The sequence below is a fragment of the Hippocampus comes genome, unplaced genomic scaffold (assembly GCF_001891065.2).
Source record: "Hippocampus comes isolate QL1 unplaced genomic scaffold, H_comes_QL1_v1.1 scaffold7, whole genome shotgun sequence".
In the NCBI taxonomy this organism is placed as follows: Eukaryota; Metazoa; Chordata; class Actinopteri; order Syngnathiformes; family Syngnathidae; genus Hippocampus; species Hippocampus comes.
In genome coordinates this window covers 8,573,362-8,584,533 of record NW_017842060.1, presented here as the reverse complement: position 1 = coordinate 8,584,533, position 11,172 = coordinate 8,573,362, and the positions used below count along the sequence as shown (strand labels likewise).

The window sequence follows — 11,172 nt, the reverse complement described above, 5'->3', positions numbered from 1 at the left end:
TTTGTGTATCATTTATTGTAAAGTAGTCTGCATGGCTAGTGACTAACTGAAGTTAGGACCAGAATTATGAACAGAACATACGAGGTGTACAGTATTTGCCATTTTTCCCTTCATATATCACCACGTACAAGAAGAGATTGACTTGTAGACTTTGAGCTTTCGTTTTTAAAAGACTCCACAAAAATATGGCAAATTCAGAGTTTCTTACTTTCCGATGCTATGCCAGTCCTTCGCTTGCTGCTTGTTTGGACACCATATGGTGTAGAACAGATAAAGCGCTATATAAGTGCACTCCATTGTTTGTGGTTCTTCGTTAGCTGCCTTCAGTAGGTAAGATCAGAACGCAGCCTTGCCATGGAAAAACATTCCCTTTGCCAAATCATAAATCTTGGCCATTGGCCCAAAATCTGTGATCCAAACAGGATGTAAACATCCAATGAATTGGTAAATTATTGAGTCAGTTTGACAGAATATAATATCGCAGATTAAAGATTGCAAAAGAACAAACAATGATTCAATTGAGTTCCTCTTTGAGCCTAACATTCTTTTTGGAACGTGGAAAGAAGCCAGAGGACATGGAGGAAATCCACACATGAGGGTTTTAGCCAAGATTCAAACCTTGGATCTCTCAATGTGGTGTAAAGACTCACTAAAAATATTCAAATGAAAATATTTCCATGGGAATGTACATTTATTAAATAAATAAGACAAAAAATGCTGTAAAATATATTGTATCTCAATAATTTGCAGCAATTTTGAGAAGTTATGGTTAGAAATCACAAAGGATGAGCAATCTGTCTGATCGTCGACTGCCAACTTTGTAGACTGCAGTGCTTCACCCCACTTCCTGTATTCAAATATAACATGTTCCGAAATAGTTACTGAAACAGTGTGCAGTGATTGGCTTTGGGCGCACAGACCATTTAGATTCAAGCATGCACAAGCGAACAGACCAGACAAAGAAGTGACGTCACACAGTTTCCTGACATTTCTCCCGACCTCACCAAAATTACAAACACCTGTGTCTAATTTGCATCACACATCTCGTATCTCAAATCAAAATCACATAAATGTGCACGTTTGTATAAAACAATGATTCATTAAAAAAAAAAAAAAAAGAACCAGATTGAAAAAAGTGCCTGTAATTTTTGGCACATTTGTGTACTCACAGCAAGAACACTTACCGGTAACGGAGTGAGAAATCACGTTGAGTCATACTTCTGAACCCCAAGCGATATATGGTTTAGTATAACTTAATAATGATAAATTATGACCTTCTGGACTTATTTCTAAACAAAAACTACAGGCAAAAACGACCCCGCCCCCGCCACCCTACAAACAAAAACCTTGCGAAATTTCTTGCGACAATCCAGAGATATCATGGAGAAGAGTGCTGCCACCAAGTGGTAGAGATGAGTATGTCAAGTGAATGACTTCACCATTGGTCTTTTTCTGCTACATACAGGTAGGCTTTAAATGAAATAAATAGGCATCATCTCGTGCCAGTTGGGTGCTAAACACCTCTTAGAAGGAGTTAAACATTATGCTGTTGTTATGTAACCCTGGCACACATTTGTGCTCTTCTTGTTGATTTGTCTGGATAGCTTACATATGTTAAACTGCAGTTTTGTACCTGTAAACTGTTTTGAAATAAAACAATGATAAATTAGATTTAGTTTTTCTATGCGAGACACACATGAATGACAATTGTGATTAATCAAACGAGCCTATACGTCCATCAGTTACAACACCTACAGTATGTACTAAACCCAAAATAAAGACAAATCTTTAACAAACTCGCTGGGACTCCTCCTCAGCTCCGTCTAACCCACAAACATCGTCCCAGCATTGGCAGTCTTTTGTATCATGGCACCAAGACAATGGGTGGTACACCCAAATATTGACTTACTTTGACAAGCAAGGGGTGGTTATCGAAAAATGAACAATTAAATGACACTGATATGTACACATTGAAGTGTGTTTCAAGCATGCAGTGATGCCAGTCATGAGCATATAATGTCGAGCATATCTGTCGGCATCACCGAAGTTGTACGACAACACTGACTGATTACAGGTTGCTTTCCTGGGTGTCAACGGGGTGCAGGCCTCCATTCTCATGGAGTCTTTTGGCACGGTATGTTTCGTAGTGAATGTTATGAGTCACCTCCTTCAGATCCTGCAAATGAGACCTGCGCAAAGAAAGCGGCGTTTGTGTTTAAATGCAGTAAATTCAGATCAACCTTGTAGACTATTTCATCATGTAGTGGCCCGGTCAACTTTTTTCTAGAATAGTACTCGTAGAAAGGTTTTATTGTCTTTGTGGGGATGTGCCTGCTCAGTGATTTCTTGATTTCGTCAAATATATACAACTGAATGCATGAAGTGATGAAGCCTACTCGGATGAGATGTAAAACATCCCCTAAGACAACCAGAAAAGTCCAATTTTGATTATTTCAGTGCCCCGAGAATACAAAGGAAGTCGTTTTTTTACCTGATGATGAAGTCTCTCAGCTGGGCAAACTCACAATGAGTCATATTTTCAACTACGACAAAAACAAAAAGCAGAACCCGTCAATACCTTCCGTGTGGCGGACGCTGGGAACGTTAAAAGAAACGAATGCTCACCTTCGACAACTCCCCATGCGGTCTTCCTCCCCAAAACCCGCTTGCCATTCACTTGATATTCTTTGTCGCTGCCCACCACAGCAAAGGGCATCGCCTCCTGCGGACACAAGACATTTCCATGAGCTTGAGGTGACTGCCGTGAGAGATGTTTGGCGAGTGTTGTGTGGAAAACCCCAAAATCGCTTACCCTGATCTTGTCGTTGTCGCTCTTGTCCTCCATATCCTCGTCAAACTCTTTCTGCGGGTAAAACTCGATGCCGTTCATCTCCAGTTCTTTTTTCACCTGCATCACAAAGCAGGGAGAACAAGCCAATGTAAAGCCACACATTTGGCAATAACTTTGAGCTCAACCCTCTTGGCCCATATTGCTTCTTTTTTTTTTTCGAATCGAAAAATGGAATCGCATCATAGGCCCCTCTAGTGGTATGTGAAAAAAATATAACTCTTTAAGTGCTGTTCAGTTGTATTTAACCCTTTCGGGGACAGCGGTTACTACAGTGGACAGCTTATCAGGTTACAGGATGCGTGACAGGGTTAACTTTTAAGTACAATATGCTTAGATTTAATCGTTGTGAAATGTTTTTTGCAAAATATTTATTTTGTTGTTTTTATGGTTTTTTTTTTTGGGTGACATGCAATCTGTTATAATTTAATCATGAATTCAGACAGTTTTATTTTGCCCATCTTAAACAAGCAAAAGTTTGTGAGCGTTTGCAAACCTTGATTTTTTTTTTCATCAGGGTTCGTTCGAGGTCGCAAAGACATTTGCCGGGCATTCTCAAATAGTCTTAGCGGTTGCAAACAGTTTTAGCATGTTCAAAGTTTCTTTGAACATTCGTGACCTTTGTTTAATCTTCGCCACTAAGTGGGATGCGTGCTTAATAGCCAACTTAAGTGCTATGTTGATGTTCAAACTGCATAATGTTACGGTGACGAATAATAATATCCAATATAGTTTTAAAGAACAATAAGAATTGAAATTAAATAATAAAATATAATAATATAAATAATAATAATCCAGAACCTCCTATGTCACAATTTGGTAAATTGAATATTATTTTCACAAATCGATACCATTGGTCGGTCCACCTGAGTGGCTGTTGTTTTAAGAATAAGAAAACCTTTATTCATCTCACAATGGAGAAATTCCCAATTTGCAGCAGCAAAGTTATGAAAGGAAGAAAGTAGAAGAACAAAAAGTAGAGGAGCTGCTGTAAAGGCAACCAGCCACTCTCGCGGCGCCATCATGAAGTCAAAATAACATCAGAACAAAATAATACACCACAACACATAAGACACAGACAGTCATGCAATCTGAACCACTTTTCTGCATATTCTATGCTTTGTTGTTTGAAGCACTTCTAGATTAATATCATTTCAAAACTTAATGACCATTCCGTAGTGTTGAAAATCTATTTCATCATGTAATGTAATGCAATTGTAACTGTTGAACAAACATGACGGTCTCCGGAAAAGGGATGATTTTGGAGGTACGAGGATTCCGCCCATCTATTTCATTTTAAAAATGCCATCGTTTAGAAGTGCAAAGAGATTCACAGCTGAGTGTAACACGGCCACAATAATAAGCAAAAGGTGTGCGTGCTTTCTCCAATGGAGCACCCCATAAATGAAAAAGATGAGAAAGTCGGTTGGGAGGGGAACTGTCTCCCTCCATGAATGCACAAGCGCTAATAATCAGAATGGCAAACGGAGGCCAGGGAAATGAAGTTGTCGTGTCTCATCTGTCTCATTAACCTTCACTGCTCTGAGAGTAGGAGCTTCTCTCGGTCGCAGTTTGATGATGCAGATGAAAGGATGAAATACAGTGAGGAGAATGAAAAAGAGCCCCGCTTACGAGTGTCCAGTCGGGGAGATGAAATAGAGACAGCAGTGCACTCTGGTATCTGGGATGCGCTTCTTTCTGGTGATATTCACCTCCTCTCTGAGGAACTTCTCATACTGCTCATTGATGTACTTGCAAATGGGCTCCCAGCTGCCGACACAAATGAAAGAGTGAAATTGACTAGGTTAAAACCAAAAATGTGGAGGGCTAAACAGTCTTCTGTAATTCGGCGTTTAAAGTTTCATATCATGAAGTCAATTTGTACAGGCAGTGGAAACCCACTCACCAGTTGTCATTATTGATTAGATCCCCAAAGCCCGGGGTGTCGACAACAGTCAGCTTCATTTTCACGCCGCCCTCCTCAATAACTGCGCATACAAAGAAGCATAACAATGAAAATACAACATACGTGCTCACTACTCCCGTTTGAGGAGATCATTGTCCTCAATGCTCTTCCGTGCAAACCACAATAGGAAAGAAAGCAGGGCACTGTAATTATTTTCGGGGAAAAAAACAAAACATTTGGGGTACAGTGAAACTCCTCTGCAACGAAACCTATATGGGCGATAATACCTCCTAGTGTGAAAATATTTTCATGCATGAAAGCCATTCCCACTTTTCTGCTCCCCCTACAACGAAAAGTTCCCCTGTTCCGTTATAAGAAATCGTTTTCTCTACTCTTGCCTCGCAAAGAGATTCACTACAACGAAAACAAGCCTTCCGCATGTCACAGCGACCTCGGCTGCTTCATTCGGAAACGGCAACAGCAACCACCACACTGGTTTACACATGCGCAGTAGTACAGGAAGTATTTGTTTCAGACGCAGCACAAACGTTGCATTGCTAAAATGGCGACAAAACGGACCTTTGCATACCAAGGAGTTAAGAAAATAAAAGCTTTAACGCTTGAAGACAGGATAAAGGTAATAAAAATGAAAGATGGAGGAAGTAAAATAAAAGACAATATGCAAGAAATTGATGTAAGTGAAAGTAAATGCTGATCATTTTGCAATTTCTTTCCCTTTTTTTCTTTCTACGCTGGCTATATGAAGTGTCAAATAAGTGTGTGCTCATACTTATGCACTATTGGAATAAAATAAAAAAGTTCACATGTACGTTTTTGTGTGTGTTCGTGTTTACGTCTGAGATAAAATTTGCTACAGTGAAAAGTCCCCTGTTGTGAAAAATTTCTTGCTGCAAACCTGATTTCATTGTAGAGGAGTTTCACTGTATTTTATTAATGTATGAGGGCAGCATGTTGAAAAAGTGGTTTTGCATACCACCTCACAATCATACTGTAGGTTGTGTGTTGTTCGTCTATATGTGCCTTGCGATGGCTGGCAAGCAGCCCAGGGTGTACCCGGCCTCCCGCCTGAAGTCAGCCGTGAGGAAAGGCTCCTAATTAGGACAAGTGCTCCAGAAAAGGGCTGGATTCATTAATGAAAATGTTGATTAATAGCAAAAGTGTAATTTGCCGCTGCAGGAATGGCCATAAAAATGGACCAGCCCAGCAGCTTATCACCGATTTATGACCTCTAACTCCCTGGTGCTCTAAATCACGGAGGATACCGTACAATGTTTATCCTCACGCCAGTGCAGTTTTAGTAGAAACGTCTGGCTGAAAGGACTGACAAAAGCATTGGTGTGATTTATCTTCAGGGAGGCCTTTAAGCAAGTCTCATAAGTGTCTACCTCCACATCAGTGCTCAAAATACTGCCGACGGGCGTTCAAGGAAAGCGATCCAGTCAAGGACAGTCTAAGATGGCTGATGACTGCGTAAAATTTGTCAGATCGAAGCTTTCGTCATAAATGGACATGTAGAAAAAAAGCTCAACCTTTTCAACACTTAATATTACCGGAGATCCGCAACAACGCTTGTTTTGCACAAAATGGAGATTTTATACCAGATGGTGAGTTCACTAAAATAGTCACCATAGTTGTTCTGACGCCAACTGCATCATGGCTTTGCTTTGTCATAGCCTGAATGCCAACATGCTAATGGGCTATAGCATGATGGCAATTAAACCCAAGTGATCTCAAAATTGACTGCTAGATAGCGTGAATAAAAAGATTATATATGAAAACAAGGCGAAACACTCAACTCGTAAAAGCTGAGCCTCTTTTTAAAAATCCCAACGCGCTCCACTGCCCTGAATTTGTTTATATATGGATCAACATGTTGGCTCTGTGTCAGAACCCAGATCCTCTTGAGTTGCCCCGTTAGACAGAAAGATGAAAGCCTCCCATATCTACGTCCTGCATGAGAATTGAGTTGGCGAGTGCATTATTTCATTTCTAAAGATAGAAATGTTGAGTGCGTGGTGCTGCATGTACTCACCGTGAGACACAGATTTAATCTCGACAGTTTTGGGGATCTTGTCATCACGGGACCATCCAGCACTCCTCCTGCTCACCTGCGACTTAAATAAGGTGTTCACCAGAGTTGACTTGCCCAGACCGCTGTGACCTGATAGTGAAAAGGATCTGATCAAGAGGCCTGAAAAAGACGCTGTTGGTGTCCTCCTTCACAGTACGAGACGGCGCGACAGTAAATTAGGATTTATAATGGAAAAAATATCAACAATAAATGTGTGCTGAAGTTTACTTCTGATGAGAGATGATAGACGCAGTGTCAAACATTCTTGGAGGATTGGCATTTGTGTTTGGGACGTCACACAAAGACTAAAAACAGCTGTCGAGTGTACATTGAGTTCCTTTACTTTTTTTGGTGTTGTGACTTCACCCATCTTGTACTGAGCAGCCAGGACCAAGTGTCCTATTTTACGACCAGCTAATTAGTTTTATTTCCAATTCTAGGGTTATGATCACATTTTACCCATCTGGAATCACGGTGAAAAAGCAAAAGTGAATTATTCCATTAAGTTAAGGTTGGGTAAACTTTATTAAATGGATGGATGGGGTCTGGTAAAACTTTTTAACACATATTAAAAAAATAAATAACCCAAGTTAAAACGTGCATGTAAAATAGTTTATCTTAAAAATAGAATAATTAATACTAATATTACAATCAACACATTTTTATTATTTAAAAATAAACAAACATTTTATGTTTATATGCATTATTTAAATAAATGACCGGCTTATCTGGTACATTTTTATTATTTAAAAATAAACAGAAACATTTTATGTTTATATGCATAATTTAAATAAATGACCGGCTTATCTGACCAAAAGTCTGGACACAAACAGTTATGGCCAATGTGCAATTATTACATGAAGTTCATATTAGTCGTGCAATCGCAAATGTTGAAAATCATATTGCAGATGACATTTGTTAATATTCCAATTGGTAAAATGCAATTTCTTGAAGATTTGCATTTTTGTCTGTGAGTGCAGATTTTAGGGACACCCTGGTAAATATCGCACAGGAGCTGCCATAAAAAGCCCTGAAATAATTGACCTACAGAAGCTACTAATACATTAAAATAAAACAATTGTTCAGAATTTAGTGAGAAACAAGGAGAAAGGAATAAAGATCCTCGCCACTGTATTACACCCAGACACCATTTTAAATATTTAACCAGGCAGACATGCTTGACTGTGACACCACTTGAGGTATTTTTAAAAAAGCATGCTGCTTGGGCTGAATCAAGCAGTCCTTTTAGCTGACAGATGGTAAATATTAATAAAAATAACAGATAAAAGACAAGTGAGGTCCCAGCCTGCAGGCTTTGTGCACATGGAACTGCCCGCTTCCGTCGGGCTTCCTTTTAGTGCAATCTGGTCCTCATGAAGCAGGTCACCCTGGCTGTCAGTGCACATTTTACGACTTGCACTAGCCATGCAATGCACTGTGCTGCCATTTGGCACACATGCATGCACACTGTCACAGCAGCGCATGCTGAGACGAATAAGAGCGAGTCGCCACATGATGGTGATGGAGTGAATGAATACTTGAAAATTGCCACCTGTTCCTCTTAATTCAACACACCTTTCCATGTGTGAGGTTAACAATACAAGAAAAAGACCACATTAAGCGCCTTCGTCTTCCGGTTCGTTACAAAAAAAAAATCATCCGATAGCAGCCTGTGTCGGGCCCTATTGTCTCTCGCGTTGGACAAGCAAGACGGCTAGCGGCGAAGAGGAGCCACTCGCAGCAATGCAAACAAATTGCTTCGTCACTAACCTGAAGACGCGACGACGTCTCTTCGGGAGGCAGCTAATCTAGCCTAATTTCAACCAAGTAGTTTCTGACACGGCGGTGGCGAGGTGAGCAGATTGTTCTGGGTGCCTCTCCTCCTCTCCTGTCCTTCCCTCTGGCTCCCCTACTCCCTCCTTTTCTTTTCCTCCGTTACCAAGGCGACACGAGAGGAAAGAGGGCGTGGGACGATTCTGTGCGCATGCGCAATACGTCCACACCGCAAAGGGCGAGTCGCGCGTTCAACCGGACGTTTAATGATTACACTTATAGACAAAAATCAACTGGACAATTTTGTCCTCAATGAGTCAAACGTGCGTGTTTTCTAAACGTGAGAAGCTAGCATGGGGACTTCACACAGGAAGGCCAAAATTTGAACCCTGAACCTATTTATGATAAAATAAAAACAGATTGAAATACAGTGGTGAAATGTCATTACCTGCGCCCCCATCCCCCAAAGGATTGCAATGTGTAATTGTATTTGGAAAAAGTAGCACTCCATAATAATTTATGCTAGAAAAACATACAGCAAGTTCAAGTTTTTTTGTCACAGTATCAATTGAACGACCAAAGTGCTGCTCTTTCTAGTGTGCCTGCCTTGGCCACCTGAGGGCAGTATCGTACAGACAGATGGATAGACCGTTAACTGAGACGTCTCAACTTCTCTCAGTAGGTCAGCACTAAGATGAGTCATTCTTTGCAGAGGACAAATAATATATGTGACCTTCTAGCACAGTGCGAGATAATTTGGAGAAAATTCAAGAAATTGAGATGTACAATTTCTGATGGGGCATTAAAAATTATACATCTTGTGTATAATATATACCATAGATGTACATATATTCTTTTTAATCTTTATTTATCTCTCTGTATCTCTATCCCTCAATCTTTCTCACATAAGGCCCACTCCATATTTTAATCCTGCCCACTGTGCAAGATTCCTATATTTTGTCAGCCACATAATTGTCCAAGTCATTTCCCAATATTATTGGGGAAAAACAATTTTCGGAACAAACATTGGTATTTTTTTAATTGACATTGTAACCAAACTTCAATCAGATGGGTGAACAAGTAAGCATCCCCTACTCCCTCCTTTTCTTTTCCTCCGTTACCAAGGCGACACGAGAGGAAAGAGGGCGTGGGACGATTCTGTGCGCATGCGCAATACGTCCACACCGCAAAGGGCGAGTCGCGCGTTCAACCGGACGTTTAATGATTACACTTATAGACAAAAATCAACTGGACAATTTTGTCCTCAATGAGTCAAACGTGCGTGTTTTCTAAACGTGAGAAGCTAGCATGGGGACTTCACACAGGAAGGCCAAAATTTGAACCCTGAACCTATTTATGATAAAATAAAAACAGATTGAAATACAGTGGTGAAATGTCATGACCTGCGCCCCCATCCCCCAAAGGATTGCAATGTGTAATTGTATTAGGAAAAAGTAGCACTCCATAATAATTCATGCTAGAAAAACATACAGCAAGTTCAAGTTTTTTTTGTCACAGTATCAATTGAACGACCAAAGTGCTGCTCTTTCTAGTGTGCCTGCCTTGGCCACCTGAGGGCAGTATCGTACAGACAGATGGATAGACCGTTAACTGAGACGTCTCAACTTCTCTCAGTAGGTCAGCACTAAGATGAGTCATTCTTTGCAGAGGACAAATAATATATGTGATCTTCTAGCACAGTGCGAGATAATTTGAAGAAAATTCAAGAAATTGAGATGTACAATTTCTGATGGGGCATTAAAAATTATACATCTAGTGTATAATATATACCGTAGATGTACATATATTCTTTTTAATCTTGATTTATCTCTCTGTATCTCTATCCCTTAATCTTTCTCACATAAGGCCCACTCCATATTTAATCCTGCCCACTGTGCAAGATTCCTATATTTTGTCAGCCACATAATTGTCCAAGTCATTTCCCAATATTATTGGGAAATGAGGAAAAACAATTTTCGGAACAAACATTGGTATTTTTTTTTAATTGAACCAAACTCCAATCAGATGGGTGAACAAGTAAGCGAAATAAAAACATATGAATGTGTTTTCTAAAAATTTCATGTTCTCTCAAAATATTGGAAAATGACTTTGGAAATGATGCTACATGGCCGAGGATATGTTGCATTAATTTAGACATGTTTTATTGAAACATGTTATTTAAAATGCTTAATTTTTCCATTGTTGTATTAAGTCATTAATGTCATCAAATAATAATAATCTGTTAATACTGCTAAAATCAGTAATTTTACTTTTTACATGTAAATGTTTTGTATATTTATCTAATTAAGTAATAGGTTCATTGTAATTTAATTATTAATAAATAAAAAAATGATTTACCCACTGTTCTTTAAAGGAAGATCTTTTATGAACAAATTTTTTACCTCATCTCGATATCACGTTTTTTAAAATGTGGCCCATCCGCAAAGGTTCGTAAATCTACATTATATGTGCAATTGCTGCAATCGTGTAAATCACCTGTACGCACGTTATCTCCTCCTTCCATTCTTCCCTGGCTCGTCTGCTTCAAATATT

The 11,172-nt window shown here is 39.5% G+C and overlaps 1 protein-coding gene across 1 annotated transcript; it reads right to left on the bottom strand.

Annotated features, from left to right (window-relative positions):
- On the bottom strand, positions 1-7,109 carry septin3 (septin 3). Its single transcript, XM_019861743.1, has 8 exons — positions 7,075-7,109; positions 6,808-6,992; positions 4,755-4,836; positions 4,478-4,618; positions 2,813-2,963; positions 2,626-2,722; positions 2,492-2,543; positions 1-2,189 (listed from the first exon to the last, which is right to left on the bottom strand). The coding sequence occupies exons 1-8, from the start codon at positions 7,107-7,109 to the stop codon at positions 2,069-2,071; spliced, it is 864 nt and encodes a 287-aa protein (XP_019717302.1). The 3' UTR covers positions 1-2,068.
- Positions 7,110-11,172: the final 4,063 nt, after the last annotated feature.

What these genes read in the sequence shown, in the direction of transcription:
- septin3 (XM_019861743.1), bottom strand. Translation starts at nt 7,109, where the DNA reads ATGTTTGACACTGCGTCTATCATCTCTCATCAGAA. An exon ending in TCTATCATCTCTCATCAGAA is followed by an intron (nt 6,993 to 7,074) that starts GTAAACTTCAGC and finishes CGTACTGTGAAG; the next exon opens with GAGGACACCAACAGCGTCTT. An exon ending in CGCATGGGGAGTTGTCGAAG is followed by an intron (nt 2,544 to 2,625) that starts GTGAGCATTCGT and finishes TTTTTGTCGTAG; the next exon opens with TTGAAAATATGACTCATTGT.